This window comes from Aythya marila, assembly GCF_965140915.1.
Source record: "Aythya marila genome assembly, chromosome: 3".
Taxonomy (NCBI): Eukaryota; Metazoa; Chordata; class Aves; order Anseriformes; family Anatidae; genus Aythya; species Aythya marila.
This window is the reverse complement of record NC_139044.1, coordinates 113,242,241-113,268,891: the sequence shown is the minus strand read 5'-3', so window position 1 is coordinate 113,268,891 and position 26,651 is coordinate 113,242,241. Positions and strand designations below refer to the sequence as shown.

Sequence of the window (26,651 nt, the reverse complement as noted above, 5' to 3'; positions counted from 1 at the left end):
TGGAGAAACACTGTCAAACTGGAGAAAAATGAGTACTGAGAATCAGGCAGATAAAGGGAAGAGCAGGATTTGTCACCAGGTGTGTTGGTAAATGTTATCATTGTAGCAGCCAGGATGGATGCAGGAGGAAAAGGCAATGCCCATGGGGGCATTTGCCCGTGTCTCCCATGTCCCATGCTTGCACAATGTGCTCTGCAAAATACAGGGGATGTTTAAAATAAAAAAAATATTAAAAATAAAATAGAAATTTAAAACAAAAATTAAATGTTTAAAATAAAAATTACATCTGACAATATGAACTGGCTTTCAGCTTACATTGAGAGCTAACTAACTTTGTTATGGAGAATCTGAGAAATGGCTATCACTGGACAAAGAAAAGAGAAAGATCATTCCCTTTTCCCCTCTTGAAAACAGTACCCTCTGGCACTAATATATCCTTATAGCTTTTGTCTTTTACTTAATCAGATAAAATTATTCATAGTTTTTTTTTTTTTTTTTTTTTTTTGTAAGACTTACTACGTATTGTGAGAGAAAAGAAAGTTAGTTTCTTAATTAACACACTTCATCATGTTATCACTTTAGCTGTGATAGCTCTTTTAAAGTGAGCTCTGCTAATTATTTCTCTGCACTTGCACAGAGGTCCACGGATGTCTTTTGTTTCACTCTACAATTTACATCCCAGTAAATTCATCTGCTTCCAAAAAGGATTGCAAAATTTATATGTGGTCCATGACTTTGCATATAATCCATTCCTTGTTCTCTCTTGTGAAACAATCATGTTAAAAGCACTGCTGCCACAATAATTTTTGCAGAGGACTCTTTTGGCAGCATCTAGTTGTAGCTCCCTTTCTGTGATTCTGTGACATGTGCTGCATACTGCTCATTCTCATACTGGATAACTTTTGCCTCTGAGCTACACCATGCTTTTTTTTTTTTTCAGATGTTTTTGGGAAAATGGTTGGTGTTTATATTTCCCTCAATTCCTCGCAAAGTTACGAAAATACTTTTCCTGTTTCATATCAGTTGGCTGTTCTTCATAAATAGAATGCATCTTATTATTTTTTTTTTTTGGCAAGCTAACATCAGTTTAAAGACGTTTTCTTACTAATTTAGATTAGGGTACTCAAGTTTAGCCTGCAACTGCCAATACTTAGTTTAGCCATGTGGCAGAAGGCATAATTTGAATCTTATAGCTCACCTGTCTGATAACTTGATGTTTTAGAGGTTCACAGGAACCTGAAAACAATGGAGATTGCCACATGTACATATCACTTATACCACCAAAGTTTATATTAAAATAACATTATATGGTCTCTTTCCCTGACTTATTAACTTTTAGAGGCTGTGGATCAGAGCCTTTATGACCTTTATAAGGCATTATAATACTGTGGTGTCTTAAAAAATCAAATGCATAAAACAAGACAAACTAATAGGGTTAGTAGTTCAAATCTTTGCTTATGAAATAATTAATATTGGAAAATATACATCTCCTAAATATATTAGGCTTTACCTGATAGTTTAAAAATTATCCCCATCCTTAGTTGTTTTTACCCAAGCCTTTGTAGGAATTGGATGCTGATCAGGATTATGGCTTTTCTTGACATGGAATTAAGAGAGGCATAATTATTCTGCCTTGTTAATTGCATTCTTTTTTTTTTTTTTTTTTTTTTTTTTTTTTTGAAGTCAGAGATACATCTCCCTTTTCTTTTGTAGAAAATTGGCGGCAAATCTGTGTGCCTGTAAATAATATTGTTTTTTTTTCTTAAAGCCAAGATAAGTAGTTTTTTTCTTTTTCTTCAGCCAGATAGAACTACTCTGTAATAACATTAACATTTCCAAGCAGATAATGAGTTATGAGAAAAACAGCAATATCTCCCACATTGTAGCTGTCCAGTTTCATCAGTGAAGTATTCCTTCCACCTTGTAGCCGTGACTTGTTTGGAAATCTGCACCTTTCCTTCAGAGGCAGGTTGAAGAGTCTAATGACTGAGTTTCTGGCTAGGGATAGCATGTAAAGAAGTTGAGACTTCTTCTCTAAAGGTACTCTTTCATGCATACTTACAAAATAAATGATATTGTCCTCATGAGCCACCAAATAATAAGTTGAGTGGGAAATTTTAACATGGCTCAGGAAAGGAAGAAGCCCCCAAACACTTCAATACTTATTTCTATCAAACTCAAATCTTATCAAACCTGGTTTCTCCCATGGAATGGTAATGTTCACCCAAGGCCTGATCCTCATAAATTGAATTTTTCATTATTGTTGTTGTTTATTTGTTTGCTTATTTATTGTTTTCCCCAAAGTTTGAGGGACAGCAGGGAGGGAGATATGGGTACTTTAGTTGTAGGTAGGTGTCATCAGGTATGTCTGTGGCCACACAGGGCTGTTAGTGAGAAGACTGTCTGCCTTCAGGATGCAGAAGAGACAGAGAATTGGTTAAATAATGAAATGCTTTTCTAGGGGAATATTGAGTATCTCTGAATTCTTTAAACACGTCTGAACTGCAGCATCTTTGGCTGCATGTTGGAGAGCTCTGACGTGGAAGGTGAGGGAATACACATATATCTGAGATCAAGGAGGTGGGGTAAGTCTTTTTCAACAAAAACACTATTTGTCTCCTCTGGAGGAAAAAAAAATGTTAGGTGTTAAAGGCAGCACTTTTTTCTCTCTCACCTTTGCAGTAAAGTTAAATAAAATGATTCTTTCCCTCTTGTCTTGCTTAAATGTGCATGAGCATTCCTTGATCAGCAGCAGTGTATGAAGTTAACAGTAAGAGCCAGTCTTTCTTCATACCAGGAAACAGGCCTAATTCTGCACTGGCCAGGCAAAGCAAAACTGTTTTTTATTTGTTTGTTTGTTTAATATTAAGGGTATCACTGATCTTCTGAACTTTAAGCCCCTGTAAATTAGACACCACAGATAGGATTTATCTTATCCAAATCTGATGTTTTTGTCATGGGTATCTACAAGAGAAAAACATGCTTTAGTTTCCAGGTATCCATGAGGATACCTTGCATCCTAATGTAGATACAGAGCTCAATTCAACTGCCTAAGCATGGACACCTGATGTTCATTTGAGATGCTTAAAGGTAGACACCTTGTGGAGTCCTGCTACATTCAGGGTCAAGAAGAGGCACCTGTAGACAACAACCCAGTCTATACTGGTCTAGTGTCAGCTTCTCAACCTGCAAGGATGTCTGCCAGATTCTACACGTATTTTTCTCTTATCAGGGTTCACCTTATTGATCTTAAGCTCATTTCACCATTTTCCCCCAAAAGAAGTAGGAAACTTAACCAGCCTGCCTAGGTGAGTCTTATTTAATACTCCTGCTGCTTCTTCATAACCATAATACCAATTAGTGTTTATAGCCATAATCATGTGAAGTTATTTACATGAGAACCCAGCTAAATAATTCTAAGGATAATTTATAGATACAGCTCTTCTTTTTACTGTGAAATTTGCACAGCTCCAGTCTGTAGACAGTGCCCCTCAGGATATGAAGAAATTGCTAGGACTGTCTAACTGATAATTCCTGGTTTCTCGGGATTATAAGAACAGTGCATATAGATAAAGACATTAAGTTCAGCATGCATTAACACATTGGACTATGAAGCTATTCAGACATCAGCAATTGCCCTACTTCTTTTTCCCAGATTCTCAGTCTTAGGTCACTCTTCTGGGTCACTTGTCTGGAAACATGAAGCTCCTTAAGATATTCGGGGAAGGTACTTCAGAGAACCTGGCTTGCATGCCAGAACACACTGGTTTTTAGATATTGCTCGCATGGATTACTATGGTGATTGCAATATGAATCATGACATTCTGGGATAAATAAAGGCCTGAAATAAAATATGTCAGAATGCTTTATGCAATTTTGAATTGGATCATGAAATGCCCTGGGAGCTGGTAGAACAGCAATGGAGATGGGAGGAAACATATTATGTATGAAGAAAATTATCTTCACAATTTCTTGTGGCATGTGTTATCTATTGCATACTCTGTTCTTCCTTTTTTTTTTTCTTTTTTTTTTTTTTCCCCAGACATTGATCTGGTCATGAATGGGATGGCATCAGATCACAACGCTTCCTCCCAGGAAGAGTACCTCCCACACTACCTACAGAAGGAAGACCCCTTCGCATCAAAGCTTTCTAGAGAAGCTGACATCATAGCTGGGTTTTATTTGACAGTAATTGGTAATGATTTTTTAATTCAACTTTGAAATATGAATATGTCACTGAATCCTTGCAGGCATTCACAAAGAAGGTAGAAGCTGTAGTGCATTAGATGTGTAATTGCATAGCCATACCAGAAAGAAAAATCTAGGAGGGAGAGGAGGGAAGATATTAGAAATATGGTTAATGTCAACAGACAATGCTGCTCCAGCTGGTCAAACATGAAAACTAGTGGACCTTCCAGTGAAAAGTGAAGAAACCTTTTATTTCTAATGATAGGTTGCTAGCCTGCAGTTTAATCGTTCCTGACCAGAGATGTCTTCTTCTCTTACACTGTGTGGATTTTCAAAGTCTTTCTCATGTGCCCATGCATCAAGAAAGAACATCCTCAGATGTGTTTGCTCAAACCTTGCTCAGCTCCTGACATCAGCTGTCCTCTGTTACTTACTATATCAAACAGCATTTTCTGCCCACGATCTTCACCTACATTTTGTTTTGGAGTCTTTCACCATGTGCAAAGTGACTTTGTAAGCAGAATAAATGCAATTATTTATTGGTTAGTGCACAGAGATGATAGCTAGGTTCATTCATATGCCAGGCAATTGTCATTCAGTTGGGAAACACTGTTCTCCATTACTTCTAAGAATAAGCAAGTCCTTGTTCTTGCTGATTTACGATCTGAGTTTTTGCCTTTTGGGGAGCACTGACTTTTTTTTTTTTCCTTCTTTTTTTTTGTCAATGCTTTTGCTCTCAAATACTTGAGCTTCTAACTTGCCTTAGCAGTTGCACTTCTTTTTGTGGTTTTGATTAGGGTTTCCTTGTGTTTTATGGCTTTAGCTGATTTACTTTCTCACAGCTCAACCACTGTTTTCTCAGTAAAGCCAAGCCCAGGTTGTGTAACAGTGCCACACCAAACTGTGCACCGGGTCTCAGAAACCTGAACCCCACAGTTAAAAACAGGATATACAGGATATTCATTCCCATTGATTTCTTTTGGGTTCATTCTCTAACTCTACTTGTACACAAAACACAAAGACATTTCAGTCCTACCTTCATGTTTCTCATTCACTATTTTGCATGCATGCCTCTTTTACTGCCTTTCCTCTGACTCATCTAAGAGTAATCTAATTTTATTTTCTACTGTGGAAGTCTGACAAAGGCTTGAATAACACTTATTTCTCACCAGCCTTCTGTTTATGTCTTTAGTGAAAAAAGAATTCAGAATGATAGAGCTGATAAGTGAAGCTGTAGCTCTGCTCTGCTTAATATCATTGTGCTGTTTTCAGTATTCATGCATCATTTTGTATGTATCTTAACTCTTCAGATTCTTTATATATGTATAATATAAATAATATTTTTTATAGCTACTGTGCAAGGAGATTTCTTCACTGAACTGTCCAAAATAACCCCCCTCAAGTCTTTTTTGCTCAGTTAAGCAAACTTACTTTTAATCCCATTAAAATTATGTCAGAGGAGCTGAAATTAATTCTACCAATGTATACTATATTGCCTATTTATATGGGCTGTATTTAATATAGATTTTTTCAGTTCCAAATAACCCTGCCAGGTGCAAAACATCTTGAAAAGCAGAGACTCAAATTAAGGCAAAGGCAAGAAATCATAAATTTCCAGCAAAAAGCCAAACCCCAACCATGCAGATGTAGTCTTAAGTGAGGAGTGTGAGGAGACTGGCTTTATAGTTAAAAAGGGCTTATAAATAACTTATCTATTGATTATATGTGTAACTTTTTTCATTGCAATGATTTCAAGCAATCATTGCCTGGTTGTTGGTCAGCCGTGCCCTCTGCCATTTCAGCTATGGCAACTGGTTTAACTGGTTTCATGTTTTTTAGACCAGTTTTTGACCAGCAGTGTTTTTGACACTGCAATTCAGTAATGGATGTTACTTCTCAGCCAGAGGCTGAGAGAAGTATACAACTATTCACAGGGGTTTGTTTGAAAAAGGAGAGTGTTATGCTTTTTATCATTAAAGAAGAATTACAAATCAGCCTCTAATATAAGAGCTCAGGTAATAAAGGAGGGTACTAAACAGAAGTGATAGATGAAGCAAGGTTATGTCTTCCTTCTCTGCTTGTGCATAGCTGGGGAGAAGTAGTCTTAAACACATTTTACTTTAAAAAAAAAAAAAAAAAAAAAAAAAAAAAGGACTTTGTTTGGGCTAATGTTTTAAGTGTGGGTTATACCTCACACTAGCTCCTGTCATTGTGCCAACCCTTATTTTATAACTCATTCATGTGTAGGTGGATGACAACATTTTAATAATATCCTGGGCCATACAAAAATATGAGAAGTTAGAGGAAAATTAACTCATGTTGTTCCCAGGAAAATCTCTAGATGGCTATTTTACTTTCTTCAGACAAAAATAACCCTGAATTTTCTTTACCACTAAGCTGATTTCTACAAGTTCAGAGTCCCCACTCCTTTTGCTGCAACATGAACTGCTGTGCAGATATGTTAGGTGGTGGATAAGGTCTCTGTTTGAGGTAGCAGGGAAGGAATTGTAGCTCAGTGAAATAATTCACTGACATGGTGGACTTAGCAAGGGTACTAGGTTAAAAGATAGACCAGATGATCTTAGATGTCTCTTCCAACCTAAATGATTCTGTGCTCAAATTTCACATGACAGGCTTGCTGAGGTCTTTAATTGGCAGCCTTGTAGATAATCACAACTCCCAAGTATTCAAAGAAGTAAGCAAAAGCTATGTGCCTAAATAGCTCTTGGGCACAGTTGTGGTAACTGTGCAGTATTGCAGACGTGTTTGATTTACTTTGTTAACTGCATTATCAGTAGAAATGGAAAACAGCTGGAGCATCCATTGACAGTATGTCTCTGTCTTCTTATCAAAACTTGTGGTTCAGAACAAACCTATCATTGGTCTTCTTCTGCCACTGAATTGCATCTCTTCCTGTGCAGATCCCTTCAAGAAATGCTCTGCTATCCTGAGGATGTTTGGAATGGACATCCTGATGGTAGAGACCAGCTGTGGAGAAGTGGGAAGTTGGGAGGTGGTAATTACTATTGGGAATCTTTGTGCTTGAAGCTAGAGAGGTGGACTTAAAATATGGTTCAAAATGGGAAGAAGCTTCACAGTGAGTGAACAAGACTGGGATCCTATCAGGACAGTTGGCAGAGTTTTTAGGGTCAGAAACTGAAATATTTCAGTTTCTAAAGATAAAAATGCATTTCTCTGTTTTTAAAGAAAATCAGGGGTCTTGACCAAACCTTACATTCTCTGTAAGACAGCATCCTAACTTGTTCACCTCCACATGTATTTTTTTAATCACCTTAAAAAAATAAAAAATCAAACAGTACACATGTTTTTAAGAATCTAATTATTTTTACCTTGTCACTTCCCTGCTATCTTTTTCATCACTGATATGATTGATTCACTATATGGGTGACTCACTACCGAGCAGAGACCTGCTGGCAGTCAGCTTCTTCTGAAGCCCATGGCAAGTAACCATTGATTTGCAAACTTGTTGCGCACTTCCTTGGTTTATTATAAAACAGCTTAATTGCAAACAAAATCCTGAATTGTTATTATTATTATTATTTTTTTTTCTGATGGTTTAGACCCCTCTCAGATAGGAGAAAAGGAGTCTTATTTGTTCAGATTGCTTCTTTCATGTGCTTTTGCCTTTCACTGCAGGTTACCAATCTGTACCTTGAGCTTTCCCTGCAGGTGTCACATTTTTAACTATTGCATCCTTGGCTCATTGTGTGGAGATAAGTAATAGGGTTACACTGCCATGGACAGTTCTTCCCTGAATCTTTTCCTCATGGAAAAACAAAACAAAACAAAACTTTCTTTTATATCTGAAGAGTCTTTTGTTCCCTGTTTCCAACTCTGGACTCTGCCCAAGCACACAACCTGCCATCACCTACCAGAGCTGGGAGCTTGCACCAGCAAAGACTTTAGATAGCTGTTAGCAAAACCTTTTCAATAGCAGGGAAACTAAAACATTAGATGACTTGTCTAGAGAGATTGTAAAGTTTCTAATATAAATGAGTTTAAAAAGAATCCAGATAAGCAACTGTCAGAAATGATAGGTGCAAAAAGGGACTTAAATTATCACTTGATACCTTCCAGCTGTAGGATTAGGAGGAAAGTGAACTGGGACCATCTGAAATATAGCTATTAATAATAAAAATTTCCTTCAGAGACTTATTTGATCAAGAAATCTTTCTGGACTTCCTGTCTGTTCAAAAAGATTCAGGACAATGACAGGTGTTTTTGAAAGGTCTTTCAAAGAAAATGATGGCACACTAGGTATCCTTAATTTCACTGGAGATAAAAATGGGTATAAAAAGATTAAGATATATGAAATATACTCAGCAACACTGAAAGTGATTCACTTAGCTGCAAAGAAAAAAAAAATCAAACGAATATCTGTATCTACTTATAATTTAGATTAAATTTGCAGAGCCATAAAAATGGGATGTGCTTTAAACTTAATTCACCAAAGATAAATCAAATTTGCTGAGAAAACCCAAGATTAAAGGATAAGCCAACTTCTGTTATAATATTTATTCTAATTTTTTTTTTTAATATTCCAGAAAGCAATACTTGCAGTATAAAAATAGGAAGTGTTTCCAATTAGATGTTTCCAATTAGATGTTTCCAATTAGATTAGTGTTTCCAATTACACATTACTGAAAAATTCGGAATCAAAGTACCTTTCTTCTGAGTTCACTAAACCTTCAGTTCTGCAGTCCCTCATATTTCTTGTGAAATAGTCTGGTTTTAGCTGCTGGAAGCCATTTTTCTCTGCCTCACAGATGTTCCCAGGTTTGGTTTCTTGGTTATGGAAAAACACGGCACCTTTGCAAGATGATCATTTCATTGCTGGGCAAAAGAAAATACCTGTTTAATTCCTGAGGTCTAATTCCTGAGAAAGAGGAGTTGATGAAAATTATGTGGTGTATTTGGAGATGGCAGCTTGGCTAGGTGGATGGTGACCTGCAGTCTCTTTTTGGAACACGTGGAATACAGCTGAGTGTGCACCACCAGCACAATGTGTTGGAAGGCACCATGAAAAATGATTTTGCTGTCTCATCAGCAGAGGAAAACTGGGTTATTTAGGTCTTTTTTTTTTTTTTTTTTTTATATATATAGTAGTGTGGAGGCTTGGCTCCAGGTGGCAGCCAAGCACCCCTCCAGCCACTTGCTCACTGCCCTCACTGTGAGATGGGAGAGGAAATAGGAAGAGCAAAAGTGAGAAAGCTTAGATAGGGAGAGATAAAGAAAAGGAGGTCACTCTTTTCTTCTTTGTCTTCTTCTTAGAATACAGAATCATGGAATGGTTTGGGTTGGAAGGGACCTTAAAGATCACCTACTTCCAGCCCCCTGCCATGGACAGGGGTACTTTCCACCAGCCCAGGCTGCCCTCAGCCCCATCCAGCCTGGCCTTGGGTACTGCCAGTGATGGGGCATCCACAGCTTCTCTGGGCAGCCTGTGCCAGGGCCTCACTACCCTCAGAGTAAAGAATTTCTTCCTTATATCTAATTTAAACCTATTCTCTTCTAGTTTAAATCCATTACTCCCTGTCCTACCACTCCCACCCAACAGAATCCCTCCCTAGCTTTCCTGCAGGCCCACTTTAGGTACTTGAAGGCTGTTCTAAAGCATTTCTGGAGCCTTCTGTCTCCAGGCTGTACAACCCCATCTCTCTCAGCCTGTCTTCATAGGAGAAGTGCTCCAGCCCTTTGACCATCCTTATGGCCCTCCTCTGGACTCATTCTAATAATTCCATGCCCTTCTTGTGCTGGGGTTTCCAGAGCTGAGCACAGCACTCCAGGTCTCACAAGAGCAGAGCAGAAGGTAGAATCACCTCCCTTGGCCTGCTGGCCTTGCTGCTTTTGATGTAGCTTGGGATTAGTTTGGCTTTTATGTCTGCAAATGCACACTCACGTCAAACTTCTCATCAACCAACACCCCTAGGTCCTTCTCCTCAGGGCTGCTCTCAGTCCATCCTCTGACCAGCCTGTAATTGTGCTTGGGATTGGCCTGGCCCAGTGGCAGCACCTTGCACTTGGAAGGACCTTGCACTTACATGTCTCAGGCATGAGGCCTCCATGGGTCACGGTCCCTTTGGGTGTCACCAGCTGCACCATGAAGGCACTCCTGCTTTCTCTTTTATTTCTCTTGATGTTTAGCTCCTTTTCTCAAATATACCTTCACAGAAGTGCCACAAACTCCTCTGCCTGGCCCAGTTTTGCCTGTAGTGTGTCCACAGTGGAGTTGGCTGGAATTGGCAGTAACTCCACAGGGCTCCACCAGGCAACTCCATCCTCACTCCATGGAGGCCACTGCAGCCTCCCCACTGCCAAAATCTGGCCATTTACACCCAATTCAAGTAAGAGCACAGGGTGATGGAAACTGCAGTATCTGTAGGGGTGAGACTCTTGCTTTCTGAAATAGAAGTTGTGTTCTTTACAATTTTTTCACTGCAAAGCACTCACTCTGGGTCCAAACTCTTTCAGATATGAATTAGTAAAGAAATAGGTGTCTTTAAGGGAAATGGAAACCCTGGAATTTGAGGTATCAGTGTGATTAGCTCCACGGATGATCAACCACCTGCAGCATGGGGCTCTATGGGTCTTAGATGGTGATATGGCTAAAAAAGAGACCAAACAATATGAACAGGATCTCTTTTAATGCACTGAATTCCAGATGGAAGTTACCATCAAGATTTTTTTTTTCTTTCTTATTGTGATATAAATTATTTTTATTGGAAAATTTGAGATGTCATATTGATCTAAATATTTTTCATTATTTTAGAAATGTATCCTTCAACCTCTTATTATAGTGTAGAATAAAATTTAGGCTGTTCAGAGATTGGGGTCCTTGTGATTAGACAGTTTAGTTTTATTCTTGTGGCTTTATGAACACTTGTGAGACAAAGGGGATTGATGAGAACAGAGGAACTATGGGATTTCTTTTATATGCATTCATTCAATAGCTTTGCAGGCTCAGGTAGTGAAGGCAATGTCTTGCTGCAGAGAGGAAAATAACATTTGTTGTGGGTGGGAGATATCTGCAGTAGATGTCTCTATGAGCTGTACAATGAGGATGAGATGATCATGTTTCAGAGTAAAATATGGGACTAAAGAGATAGGCTGAAAATACCAGAGAATTTCACAAGGAAGATGGGATATTGCTGTTTTTAAGGAGAACTCTACCTTTATTTTTTTTCCTTTTCTTTTTTATTATAGGGATTCTTTCAACTCTGGGAAACGGGTACGTTATTTTTATGTCTTCAAAGCGAAAAAAGAAGTTGAGACCTGCTGAAATAATGACTGTTAATTTAGCAGTGTGTGATCTGGGCATTTCAGGTAATTTCATATCATATTTTTATTAATTTTTACTATCCCACCATTCTTTCTGGCATCAGAAAGAGACGGTCCTCTGGAAGTCCTAAAAAACCCCAAGTGCCTTTTGTTACTGATATTTCTGCTCTCTTATCTGTATATGAATAGGAAAGAAGTATAGAAAACAACATTCTTGAACAACTTGATGAAAATAAGTGAAAAGTATGGAGGAGAAAATAGGGTTGGATTTGTCAATTCTGTGTCAGGTAAAGCTCATGTTCACCTCAGGACTGTGCAGACCTTCAAAGACAGCTTCCATGAACATCCTGGCACAATAAGCATGAAATAGATTTGCATTAGTATTGAAGAAAATTGCAATTTCTTGCTGTAGGGTGCAACAGAAGGGATCCAGGTACTTTGAGAATACATATCAAGCCAAATCTTAGCAGGGATGGGGGTGAGGGAAGCAAATTTGAAAAATGTTAACAGTCATCAGACTATCAAAGCTAATGCTTTTCTTGCTAGTGACCTTCCTCTTTTATCTTTATGTCAGATAAGTAAGCATTTGTCTCAGTCTATAGAGTAAGAGCAACATCAACCACCTAGAGGGATTTCTACTTCAACCTGGCAGCCTGGATGCCCTGGAATGAGAGTAGAAAGCTTTGTAAAGGCTTATGCAAAGCTGGAAAGTCAAGATAATTTCTTTGGCTCTTGACATGAATCTCATTAAGCTGCTCAGGGCTACATGCAAATGAGAGGGAGAGGGCTGGACATCCTTTAGGAAAGGATATTTTGGATGGCAGGCAATCCAGTGAGTACAAAGGCCTGATGTGACTCAGCCATGACCATGCAGTGTCCCCACTACAATATAAATGGCAGGATGTTCCCATGCTCCCAAAATTATCTGCTCCCTATGTTTTACATATTCCATGACCCCTGTCCTCAGCTCCAGTACACCCTTTTCTTCCCATCATTTTTTTTTTCATACTCTAAATGCCTAAAATAGCACAGAACAACATAAAATGATGTCTCCCAGCCCCTCAGAGATGAAGCTTGTTGCTGCTGCCACTGCACATAGTTGAGGAACTGCTTCCAGTAATTCTGGTGCCAAACACACAAATTACAGCAAGTTTGGGAATGCTATGAAAGCAAGAATCTTAACATGAAGGTTTCTAGTTTCTCTCTAGGTCTGTCAACAATAGCATACAACTTATCTTTGTCATCTTGTTTTCCACGGGAGCCTTAATTTTGCTGTGTGTTAAAATGTAACGCAAAATAATTGGGATTGGTAAAGTAATGTGCCCTTTCTCCTTTGTCTTCCTTTTTTTTTTTTTTTTTTTTTTTTTATGGAAAATGTTAATTCAAGAAATGTGATGTGTTCTGGTTTTAGACCTATTGCAGTGGAGATGAGACTTTTTCCAAAGCCTTTATATATCACCTGCTTGTCTTGGCACTTTGTTCAAGAAATGGGTTCTGCAATAGCCCTGCTTCCTGTAGATTTCCACATGGTGGCACTAGGCACTTGTTTAATACTGTATTATCCTCATTTTACACTAATGCCAAGCTGAGTCCTGTGTTGCTGAAGAGAAATTTGATTTTGTGCAAATAAATGTCCTTTAGAGGTAGCAATGATTTACATGAATAAAGTTGCTTACTCTCAGAATATATCCTAACCCTTGCTGTATTTCATGTTTTTCTTGAAACCTTAATCATTGGGGTCAGTTTTTGCTTGACAAATTACAGCATATTTCTTCTGCTTGCATAAAAGTGTACTTATATGACCTAAGCACAGCCGTCAGGGTCAGGTAGAATTTTCCTTACAGGCTTATGTTAAAAGAAAAGATGCCCAATAGGCATTGTTTAAAAACACATCTAATTTTGATTTTTTTTTTCTAATGATGTTTTTGGCACAGAAAACAGAGTAAAAGCCTTTTTCAGAAGGATTTTGTTTTAGTAAAAATGTTTTGATTTTCTGTTGGGAATGAAAAGGAAATATTTTATTTCACATCACTTTGATATTAAATGGAATGTTTTTGGGAACAATCCAAAATATTTACTTCAGATCACTTTGGTGAATTTTTATGAACTTATTTCCGTGAATGTTACCTTATGGAAATTACAGTTTGTAGGACCATGACTGCCTTATTTATAGACCAATTCACAAGCTACCATGACATTACGGACATTGTGGTTCAGCCAGAGAAACTAGCCCAGGGCAGCCAGAGAAGTTTTGAACTCTCTTGAGGTGCTCTGGCAACTTCTGTGCAGGAATATACAGTCACGGGAAGGTGGAGTTAAATATTTAATGTTGCTTGAGTGTTGCAGTTGAACCCTTCAGACTTTTGAGCATTTCAGGTCAGAATGGTAAGTGGAAATGAAGGATTCTGAAAACATGACAATGTTCCTAGATTGTAAGTTCCTGAGTTTTCTGTTCCACTGATTTTCGTGTACATCCAGTTTAAGACAAAAACAAACAAACAAACAAACAAAAAAAAACAACAACCCAGAAAAAACAACCAACCAAAAAAAAAAAAAAAACAACAAAAAAAAACCAAAAACAACAAAAATCAGGAGGTGGAGGTTTCCAGCTAGCAAATCACGATTTGCAAACTTTCTAATTCTCCTGATATCTACGAAGACTCTGAATAATGTTAGTCTGTTTTAAGGCAAGAATGGAACAGCCTATGACCTTACCTGACTTCTTTCATCATGCACCTTCCATTTTTACAAATGCAAAACTGAGCTAAGGAGTCATGAGGGCAGCATCTCCAAAATAGCTAGGTATTTACCTTCCATTTGGGGATGCTTAAAATTTTTGACTGTCTGTGGCCAGGTGACTTGCTGAGAGTCACTTAGGAAGAGTGTGGTATGGACAGGAGCTGAAGCCATTCTGCAGCTCAGGTCCACACTCCGACAGTAGCACCATTGTAGCACCATCTTCCTTTGTAATCTAGCACTTTACAACAGAGTGGATCCTACTGTTGGGCTTTGGAAGGTTTGCAGAAGTCCTCTTTGAAAGCAAATTTTTTATGATGTGTTTGAAGACACTTACTTGATTATAAGGATGCAGCTTCACTAGTACTATGTCTGATCATGTGAAAGCTTACTCATCAACCGTACTGGAATGTGTTTACAAGTGGACTTAAACCATACTCTGAAGTTTTTCTATGGGAAGAATTTGTACATGCTTAGTTCCCAAGTGTGGGTTTACTTTTGGTTCATGTGCTCTGCAGTGAAGCACTTGTTTCCAACACATACTGCAGGTTTGACTCATCCTACCACAGTGTAGATGTTATGAGATCTAGCTACAGCTGTCTTTGGCTTAGTCCTGTGGACAGAAGGCACACAGCTCAATCACATCTATTGTGCCCTGAAGCCCTCTTGCCACTCTCAACATTTTTATTGGTGTTAGTTTTGGGCAAAGAGGAGGGCTTGTTCTACTGAAAAAAAAAGGATGATGTAATCAGTTATGGATTTTATCAGTCAACTGACATTCTTTTCTCCTCTTGAAGTTGTAGGAAAGCCCTTCAGTATCATTTCCTTCTTTTCTCACCGCTGGGTGTTTGGATGGATGGGCTGCCGTTGGTATGGATGGGCTGGTTTCTTCTTTGGCTGTGGGAGCCTTATTACCATGACAGCTGTCAGCCTGGATAGATACCTAAAAATCTGTCACTTGTCTTATGGTAAGGAAGAAAAACTATAAAGTAACACTATCCCCCTGCTTAACCTCCCCCTACTCTCTCCCAGCCAAGAAAACCTAGGACATTAGAGCTGTGTGTGAGCAAAAGGGGTAAGGAAACGGAACATTTAGAAATTATTTTTCACTTCCACATAGTGAAATAAGAGGAAAAAAAAACAAAATACAAAACAAATAAGATACAAATATATGAGGGAGTGAAGGATTTACATGACTAGAAACAATTGCTTTGGTCATCTCTGCCAACTTTCTACATAATGTAATTATGAATATTAGGAGGAAATTCTTCACTTGGAGGGTGGTCAGGCACTGGAGCAGGCTCCCCAGGGAAGTGGTCATGGCCCTGAGCCTTTTGGTGTTCAAGAAGCTTTTGGACAATATTCTTAGATACATGGTTTAACTTACAGACTGCCCTGTGTGGAGTCAGCAGTTGGACTTCATGACCCTTGTGGGTCCCTTCCCACTCAGTATATTTTATGATTCTAAATGTTTCTGAATCAAAAACAGAATTTCTGTTGAACTAAATGATATCATTAAGGTAGCTAGTCTTCTGTTTAAGATATAAAGTAATTTTGAGTAAATTGTACTGATGGTTGATTAGTCCCTCTAAAAAAGGTCAAGTTCTAACTTAATAGTCAGCTGTTGGATCCTGTTACATTTCATTTGCTGGGTGGCAGAAACCCTCTCCTTGGATAAATTAAGCATCTTAAGCTTTTTATCCTGTCATTGTAGTGCAATGTTTCTAGACTGAAATCATACTTAAGCTCTCCAAAATGCTGTTGTTAAATATAGAGAGGAATGCACATATAAAATAAACATATTTCATGACCCAAGTAATCTCAACTATATTTGTAACTAAATTTGTATTACTGGACATATCCTTTTTGCTGTTATCCATCTACTTAAGACATGAGTTTCGGTAATCACTCATAGATAAATCATTTTGTATTTATCAAGGTCTATTAATGTTAACTGGCTCAAGTACTGCACATCTTTCAAGGTCTTGTGGTCTGATACACAAAAGTATTCCTCTTTAGATGCCTAAATTATTTTAAGATACGTGGCAAAGAATTTAGAACATCTAAGAGATTTGGATGTGCAATAGGTCATAATAAATGTGACATTATCTCTCTAATAAGGAGTTGGATCTTGAGAGGAGGAAATGAATTTAACAATGAAAGCTGTTATCACCATATGCATCAATATCATATATCTCTTGAATATAAAGTATTATATGCTTCAGTCTTCTCAGTTAAAGGATGTTGTCACAGGTTGGAAAAGATGTTTTTCTTTTATTGGGAGGGAATAACCCCTCCCCCCCCCCAATATAAGGGGAATTCCTATGATTGTTGCTGAGCTAGCTGTTTGGATTGTTCTTATATAGACTTGTAGGTTGTAAATCATCACAGCCTAAAGTAGAGACCTAAAATAATGCCAGGTGGAGCCCTTCCTACAGGCATGTATTTCGTTCCATGAGGTACAAAGTGGGTCTGGGTGGTCAGCTCAGGGGTCAGTATAGAAACATGTGAGGAGGTGAAATGAACCCTACAAAGGTTGTTGTCAAACAGCTGAACAAGCTCTTACTGAACGTGTAGAATGATGAGTTTAATTGTGTCAAATATATATGGACCTTGTAACTCTTGTTTGTAACTTGTCTAGTTGTAACTCTTAAATTGTCTTCCAGGTACTTGGCTTAAGAGACACCATGCCTTTATTTGTCTGGCAATAATTTGGGCCTATGCAACGTTCTGGGCAACGGTGCCTTTTGCTGGAGTGGGAAGCTATGCTCCTGAGCCTTTTGGGACCTCGTGTACTCTGGACTGGTGGCTGGCACAGGCTTCAGTGGCTGGGCAGGCTTTTATTCTGAGTATTCTTTTCTTTTGCCTCCTGTTCCCAACTGCAGTGATTGTGTTTTCCTATGTTAAAATCATTTTAAAAGTCAAGTCATCCACCAAAGAGGTTGCTCACTATGACACCAGGATCCAGAACAGCCACATACTTGAAATGAAGCTGACCAAGGTAAGTAAGAAGATTTAACTCCATTTGCTCTGTCAGATCATAAAAGTATGCTTAGAAAATGTCAGCAATATGCTATCCTATGCTGAGTGATAGTACGATCTGAAAGTGATTTTTCCAGCTTTCTCCCCCATTACTGTCAAGATGGGAAAAGACAAGAGCTGAAACATAATTTTGTGTTCAGGGCACTCAGATTGGGCCAAAAAACCTCCAGAGCTTCCTGAAAACTGAACCACTTTTATGTGATTCTGAGATTTGGAGTCCCTGAGATTATGATTCAGTCTGAAGATCTACCTTCCTGTGTGATGTTGCACAAGCTATGTCATCTCTCTGTGGCCCTATTACCCATCACAAAACTGCCTTTTCTTTCAGAAATAGTTGTAAAGAATTATTTTAAGGCATTAGAGGTGCTCAGGAATTATAACAGGAAAACAGGTAGAAAGCAGATTATTGTATCAGAGAAATAAAACTTTTAGACTGTTTGTATTCCTCTTTGAATAAAGATGTGAACCAAACTCACTCCTGTGATATTGCAATTGTTTTTATGAAGATAATTTATCATTTAGGTTCAACCATGAGCCACTGATAAAAATGCATTCCAATGCAAATCTGTTTTCCATCTAAGACCATTTCCTATTTTCCCTTTCTGATTTAGTCTGTTTTCTGTTTCACAGTGGTAACAATCATGATCCTTGCTGATTATACTAGTTATAGTGCTGGGAAATCTCTCAAGGTAAAAGTTTTTATCAAACAAAACTATGTTTCTTAGTTGTAAAAGATTCCCCAGCCTCTGCAAACCAGGCCAAGAAGGAGACAAGCAACATCCTTTTCTTGGCTGATCGAACATTTATTTTATTTCATTTTTAAGGGGTTAAACATAAACTTATGTAATGTACAGCAGTGTGTGACTTTATGTTGGAACATAACTGAGCTGTCAGTAAGGTCAGGGCTGCCAATACTCCTGATAAAACCATACTTGTGTTTAAAATGGTTCCTTCATTACTGTACTGTTTTGCAGTTATTCATCACCTTTCATTTAAAGAACGGTGGAAATGTTTGATTTAGGGCATCAAATTTTTATTTTTATTCTTTTATTTTGTATTTTGTCATATGGTAGTTGTCTTGTAAAACTTCAATGTGATTTGAGTCAAAAAATAGTAATTTTTGCTTCCCACTTGGATATACAGTGGAGAACATTATCTTGGACCAGCTGTGTAGTTGGTGTGTGTGTAAATACAGACAACGAGTCTCCAACACAACCCATCTAACTCCACAGGACTATTTCTAAAACAAACTATGTTTGAGATCCATAGCTCACACACATTATTTCTTCAGTGTTGGAAAACGAAGAGGCATAAATGAATAAAATTTCACTGTCAGATATATTACCATCAGGATGTGGAACCAGAAGGTCCACAAAAGTTTCCACAAGATCCAAAAAAAATTGTGCCTTCTGATGACTTTTTGTTGCAGTTTTGCTAATTGCCTTATTCCAAATGAATGCATAAATGATACTGTCAGTCTGGGTGCATAACAACAGTTGATCAATGGCAGCAGTATAATGGCATATGTTCTTCAGTATGTATTATTGCATGATGTCATTTGAAGCTATATCAGGATGTGTCTGAGATAGATTGCTTTGGATAAAGTAAATGTATCAGGAACGTAATCCAAAAGTTCAGTAGAAATTTGCTTTTCAGAGCATCTGGAGATTTTAATGGAGTATGAAATCCATGCTAAGTGTAAGGAAAAAGAAAACTAGATATTGTGCTAGTGTTATCACTCTCAATTAAATTCCCGGTAGTTTCAATTCTGTCTTACACAGAACTATACTGATGTTTTGTCTGCTGAAATAAGTATTCACAGAGACTTGACATCTCTTGTCTTCTTGAATGACTTCATGTTCACTTTTTCCATATTTGTCTTGAAATAAATTTAAATGGTTGACATTATTCTAGTGGAAGGCCATAGACTCTCTCCTGGTTGAAAGCAGGTGAAGCTCATTCAGCAAAATTCAGCAAATGCCCATCCTTGTGGCAGGTTATTAGTTCCACTGCATTTTGGTGCCTTCTCTGTGGGATGTAAGCACAGCCTGTGAGAGAGGAAGAAGCCCTGCATTAGATCAGGGTGTTGCAATCTCTTCTTTTATTAAGTTGTTTTTTCTTTAATTATTCTAATAAAAGAATTATCTTCTTTTTCTAATTCCCTTTGCTCTTGCCTCAGTGACTGATTCTGTGTGTTACAGAAGAGGGAGGTATATTAGACTTAGACAGGAACATATCCCTCTAAAACAATTCACCTGTAGAGGCACTCCCACATGCCATCAAGATTTCAGTCCTTCAGTCCTCGAAACTTCTTCAAAGACTTTCTTTTTATGATCTATCAAATCTGATTTTAAAGGACTCAGAATCTGGAGGACTTGCGCTGAATTAATTTATTTTAATAACTTGTTTTCCCAAGGCACTCTTGTTTTGTTCTGAAATGGAAAATAGACTTTTTTTTTTTTTTTTTTTTTTTTTTTTTTCCAGGGTAGCAATTGTCTTTCTTTACTCTGTACTGGTGCAGCCTCACCTCAAGTATTATGTGCAGTTTTGGGTGCCAAAATATAAGGAAGACATTTAACTATTAGGGAATGTCCAAAGGAGGACTGTGAAGATGGTGAAGGGTCTAGAGGGCAAGATGTATGAGGAGCAGCTGAGGTACCTTGGTTTGTTCAGAGCAGAGCAGGCTGAGAGGAGGCCTCATGGCGGCCTGCAGCTCCCTCACAAGGGGAGCGGAGGGGCAGGTGCTGAGCTCTGCTCTCTGGGGACAGTGTGTACCAGTGTCTTTAATAATTCCATGTATGCAGAATTAGGTGTTTGCAACCCACCTTTGTATCTAGGAAAATGAAATATAGCAGGATACATTTTTTGTTCACATTGCAAATTTATTTCAAACAAGTTATAATTTTTCTTTTTCATTCTGTTGCCTGCTCCCTTGCAATCTGCCAAGCTCTGTGCAGTGCTGTCAGTAAGGACAACTGTGCAAGATTAATTTATTTTTCTCTTTTCTCTTTTCCTCTCACAAGGTGGCAATGTTGATCTGTGCAGGATTCCTCATTGCCTGGATCCCTTACGCTGTGGTCTCTGTGTGGTCAGCCTTTGGACAGCCAGATTCAGTTCCTATTCAGTTTTCAGTGGTACCAACTCTGCTTGCAAAGTCAGCAGCCATGTACAACCCAATTATTTACCAGGTCATTGATTGTAAGTTTGCCTGTTGCCGGTCAGGTGGATTGAAGACACTGCAGAAGAAAAACTCTTTGAAGAAACTGAGGTAATTTCTTCTCTGAGATGTAGAATATATTTCAGTACACAGTGTTTGCAAAAATTACTGAACATAAAGTCTGCCAAGAGTCATGGCTGTTTATTTTTATTTTTATTTTATTTTATTTTATTTTGTAGGGAGGGCATGGCCTTTGTTTTTGACCATGGTCTTTCTTGTCATGGAATTTGTGAAGTGATTCTACCTGTAAAAACAGAAGCAAGAAGTTTTTTAGATTTTTTTTTTCTTATATATCAAGCTGCAACTTTATTAATAATTATTATAGTTGAAAAATAAAACCATTTGTTTTAGTGGTTTTTGGAACAGTGCTCTCCTCCTGTTCCTTTTCTCTTTTTCATAAATCAAAATGTTATAAAAACTCAAAAAAGGCCTTTGCTGTATTTATAACTTTGTGGCAAAATCTGTGCAGACCACCTTCATGGAAACACTAATCGTCAATGGTGCAAAATTGCTTCTAGCTCTGTCTTATGACAGAAAACTATCCTTCATGATAGAATAATAACAACATAATGTTGAATATTAGTGTCAGTGTAGCCTGCAATAAAGGCCACAGATGCTCTAACTGATTTAAGTGACTAGAATTTCATAGAATTTCAGGAGAATAATTTGTTTCTAAAGCCTCTAACTTACATGACTCAGTATGTATGTATCAGAGGCATGAAGGCCTATGCCATCATTCATTTTTTAGCCTTAACAATTCCAGCACTTTTTAAATGTATTGTCCAGAGAACAAGTTGATACTCAAACTTGCACAGTATGCCTTAGCAGATTATTCTATAATCTTTTGTTCAGATTTATCTCATCCGTATATGGAGTTTATATAGGTTGTATATGTTTATTTGAGGTAACAAAGATATAGTTTACCAAAGATCCCTCTTCAGTTTTATGCAAAAGAGAGACAAACCTGAAGTAACCTTCAAAGTATCTTTGGAGGCTGGATTTGTGTTTAACTTCCAAGTTATCACTCCAAAGAAGAAAGGAGGTTTCATCTAGTATCTCATGATAAATGCAAGAACTCTAGGCCTGTGTAGCGAAGACAATGTTCTAGAAAAACAAATTCCCAGAATTAGGAACTTAATTGTTATCTCACAGAATCACAGAATCACAGAATTTCTAGGTTGGAAGAGACCTCAAGATCATCGAGTCCAACCTCTGACCTAACGCTAGCAGTCCCCACTAAACCATATCCCTAAGCTCTACATCTAAACGTCTTTTAAAGACTTCCAGGGATGGTGACTCCACCACTTCCCTGGGCAGCCTGTTCCAGTGTCTAACAACCCTTTTGGTAAAGAAGTTCTTCCTAAAGTTCTTCTCGTTTCAAGCAACATGATTATGCTTTCTCCTTCCCGCAGGATGTATACCATATCTTCACACAGAGATTCAACGGCAATGAATGAAACCCAACTGGATGTATGAAGGCTCATTTCGTATACAGCAAATGAAAACCTGATGACAAACAGTCATACCATCTCAAATTCCTCTTTCTGTAAATAAATTAAAACATGATGACATTTTTATTTTACTTCCCAGTACAATGTAGTTCTTTCCATCCTAACTAAAGCAGTGTGATTAGAGCTGGGCAAATATTTTAAGTTTTCAGAAATGGAAGAAACAAAGAAGATTCATTTGTATAAAAGAAATTGCATTCACTTCAGAGTGAATATATTTTTTGTTTGCTTGGGATTTTTTTTTTTTTTTTTTTTTTTTGAGCATTAACAGAAGTGATATTTCAGTGATGTTTTCCCTCAAGAAAGGGAAACTATTCACACAGGCCAGTTTTAGTTTGCTAAATTCAATTTCCTTGAGTTCCTAGTACAATCACTGGAGAATAGGAGCATAACAGAAACGATTCCTTAGAGGACAAATCAAAGTTAGAACTCCATTTGTCAGGGCTCTGAATCACCCATTGGATAAATATAGCAATGTTAGCCTACTGATTACCTTTGTGAATCTCTCTCCAACTCATGTGGCTACAAACTGTCTTAAGACCACTTTGACTTCTGTCTTTCAGTATTCAGATTTTTATTTCTTTTGGTGAAGGCAAGTTCAGAAGTGTCACACATGTACCACAGATGATCAGTATTTGTGAATTAGAGGGGAAAGACCTCTTTCTCAAATGCTAGTTTCATTTAAATATTGTTGAATCATGAGTTACTTTGTAACAAAAATGAAAACATAAATGAAGTCAGGCTTGTGTTATAAATTAGGCAAACAAATAATTTGCACATCCTTTTGGCATTCCCCAGCCAAAAATGCAGTGAAATATGAGAATAAGCAGACGTTTGACTTATTAAATGGTAACTTACCTTTTTCATCTTGTATTGTACTTTCCACAATCCTTTATGACATCACTATTAAGTGTAAAATGACAAATCAATCCTAAATTTCCAATTGGATTCAAAGATGATGAATTCAAGAGAAACGTTACAGCATACGTACGCAGAAGTCTTTTTCAGGTGCAGTTGTGTCTAATTTTTAAACACTATACCCTGCAAGTATGAAGATTAAAAAGGATTCAGACAGACCTGAAGACAGCATGTAAGTTTTCAATACATTCAATATACCTTGACAATATACCTTGAAAAGATTTTCAGAGTAAGGCAGCCAAATAGTTATGAGGCATCTGAGTCATATTTATTCCCATTCTCTTCTTCCTCTGTAGATTTACCTTAAGATAGAGGCATCATTACAGACCAAATATCAGCAGTCCCTTATAAGCAGATTATTAACTCTTCAAATAATAATTGTGGTGTTTTTTTTTTTTTTTTTTTTTTTTTTTCTGTGATTTCTTCAGGAAGAACATGATATTATGTAAAATAAGTTAATTGTAAATCAGAATCTTCCACACTGATTTGTGTTTACTATTTATATATATATATATATAAAAAAAAGTTAAAAGAGTTAAAATTTTATTTTGAATTGTTCCTTTAAGGAGAAAAAGCATTTATGAAAGTGTTTTGATTATTTTCCTGTTTAACATTTAATAGCACTTTTTATCGTACTGTTATTTCACAATCATGTTTAACATACTGAACTGAACTTCTTTTGTAGCTGATATGTAGTGATGTTAATTGCATTTTATACAATAATATCATAAAAGTTTAAAGTAAACTGATGTTTGTTGGCATGTCCCAGCACTCCCACTTGGCAGTACAAACATTTGCTATTTTCTCAAGTGGTATTCAGACAATATAGCAGAAGTTGAATTTTGTTGAATTTCCTGAGCTGGGTAGAAGAAAGTATAATTTCCTCTAGTACAATATTTTAGCAAAAGAAGTTTAAATATACACTAGGAGAACTCACAAAAAGACAAGGAGTTGCGTGTTATCTATACAATGTTTTGTGCTAAATTTTCCCAGGAATTCAAGTCCTTTTACCCTTATGGACCTTGCACTATAAGGCAATTTTATTTCTTGACTGTGGTTGCAAGTTGCACCTCAGAATCGATTATGAGCAGAAGTCGTACTTTACAATATTTCCAGATTTGGTTATGACGCCATTAACCATTTTCCCTTTGTTTTTCCTCAGCTTTTATTCCTCTCTTCATCCAGACAAATTTTGATTGATATCTATAGAGGTTTGTCCTAACTAAGGTCTGATGTAAGGACATACTGTGGCCCAATAAATGCAGATTAATTGGAGAAAAGTTGCTGGTATGGAGGAGTAGTATGTAATGTAGGAATTACCCACCAGTCTAGCCAGATTTCTGCGTAGAAAAACTCACAATTTTTCAGGAGACTTTCCTGCAGTTTCAGCTAGCTCTTTTCTTTACTTTCTAAAATTATGTACTGACTTATAAATGGCTGCTGAGTTATCCCAAAAATGATTACATACGTGTGGTAGGTCTGAATTTTATATTGTTAAAGGCTGTATAATATATTTGGATTCCATTATAGGGAATGTTCTAGATACATTTGTTTTCTGAATATACCAGAGGTTTACTAAATTGCAAATATGAATTTCTAGGGTCATGATGAATGTGTTTCATATGATTTATTTAAAAGTATTTATTTTCTGTTCAGTACCATAATTATATTTATTTGAAGACAAAGTGTTACCACCACTGAATAGTATCTTGCTCTGTACAAGTTGCTAGGACTCCAATTTGAGCAGGAGTTAGAGATATATTTATACTGAGTTTAAGTAAAGAAACTTTACTTCTTTACTTCTAAAGATCTTTTCCTGAGTCAAGTAAGACATAAACATTCAAGCATACAGTATGGTAATTTAAATGCAGAATATGAACCTAAAAGCTAATGGATCTCATCCAAATCCTTGATAAAAAAGAACTAGAGGACTTTCTTTGTCCACCTGTATAAAGAAGATCATATAATTAATTTGTGATCATAATGGTAGGGGTATTAAGGGGTCTTATTATAGATTAACATTTTCAAGGTCTACTTGGAATCTCATTGAACGCTGTAGCCTGATGGTTCAAAAGGCAATTTGCCATTTATGCTCAGGACACAGCTTTGTCCTCTCCATATGTTGAGCCTGATAATTCATAGTTGTATAACCTGTAACCTTGGCCTGAGGTTACCAAGAGACAGTGAATCTCTTACTTTTTGTTCAAGAAACCTTCTAAATATTTTCTAAGATTCAAACTCATGAGCTTAGTCAAAGCAAAGTAAAACCTAGTCAGCGTGAATGAATAAGAAACATGACTCTAAAGGAAGATTTTTATTGCATTTTCAATATGTCAGCCTCCTTGTTATATTAAGAAAGTTTCTCATTTTATGTATTAAGATTAGAACAAATGATTTTCAATGAAAATAGTGCCATTAAGAATAATAGCTATAAATGTTATGTATCCTATGTATGCATGCAGAATAAGCTGCCAAGAAGCAAAGTATTAGCTGAATTCAGTGGCTAGGAGGATATAATTGACACAGGTTAAAACTCCATTTAGATAATGAGCTGACCTGGGCAGTAGGATTGTTCCAGTGAGATTAAGCCAATGCTCTGTATTTCAAGGTTACCATCAGTGAAATCATCTGAAGAAAGTGGATATGAAGACTTTTAATTTGGTCATTACCAGTCATAGTTGTAGAATGCCTTTGAACCTTCCTCCACAGACTTGGAAATCTGTTGATAACACAGAAGTAGCTGTCAAGATTTATAATGCTGGAAAAGTGTTGATACTTGAAATAGAGGAATTAAGCAAACTGTCAAGGTAGAAAAAAAAATTGGAAAAAGTAAAACACTAAAAATGAAAGTTGTGGTTGTAAACCTGAAGATTTTACAAAGTATTTGTCCATGCAGATAAAAGGAACCACAATAAAATTTCTTTCTACACCTGTAGTAATAATGACTAAAAATAGGGAAAAAAACAAACAATTTTTTTCCTAAACAAAACAAAACAAAACAAAACAAAACAAAACAAAAAACAACCATAACCACAACAACAAAAACCACCAAGATTTATGGCCTACAGCAAAATATCCCAGCCAGAAGGTCTTTGGTTTTGTGACATCCAAAGGGAAAGAGCAAATTGGTGAATCTTTGTATGAAGGGAATATCATTAATGAATTGACAGGTGCAATGTCAATGAATTATATTATTTGGCAGAACTTTTCTATTGGACAATGGTGTATTGACAATGTCTTTTGGACAATGTTACACCTCCAGTGTGCAGGGTGATCTTAGTTGTGAGAACAAATCCGAATTTCTCTTAAATGAGCAGGCACCTAGTTCTTCTATAATGCTACATTATCCACTTCATTCTCATTATTCTACTTCTTCTTCCCACCAGGGACCTTTCAGACACTTCAATGTGCATCCCTCAGGGAAGTTGCTTTGACATCTTTTTAGCTACATTTCCCAGCTCATAGTGTTCCCAGATGACTCATGCTTCATGGTTTGAAGCTCTTAATAAATAATGTTCACCGGAACACCCATTTTTCTCCCTCCTCTCTCCTAAGATGAATGATTGGTTGGTGTCCTCTGCATCTGCATCTTGCCTAGCACCACAAATCTTTGTAGTTCTTCAACCTCAAGGAAGAACACATGAAACTAGAGTTTCTGGAGTGCTATTGCTGAGTTTAGAGCATTGCAAAGAAGGGAAGAGGCCTTTATTATCATGACCATGTTTACATGTATTCTTAAGCCA

The 26,651-nt window shown here is 37.2% G+C and overlaps 1 protein-coding gene across 1 annotated transcript; it reads left to right on the top strand.

Moving 5' to 3' along the window:
• Window positions 1-3,838: 3,838 nt before the first annotated feature.
• Window positions 3,839-21,958, top strand: LOC309876351 (opsin-5-like; the record flags this gene model as incomplete). The annotated part of the gene is made up of 6 exons (XM_082756514.1): window positions 3,839-4,195; window positions 11,413-11,532; window positions 15,021-15,191; window positions 16,890-17,224; window positions 20,289-20,533; window positions 21,895-21,958. The coding sequence occupies exons 1-6, from the start codon at window positions 3,943-3,945 to the stop codon at window positions 21,956-21,958; spliced, it is 1,188 nt and encodes a 395-aa protein (XP_082612640.1). The 5' UTR covers window positions 3,839-3,942.
• Between the last annotated feature and the right edge of the window lie 4,693 nt (window positions 21,959-26,651).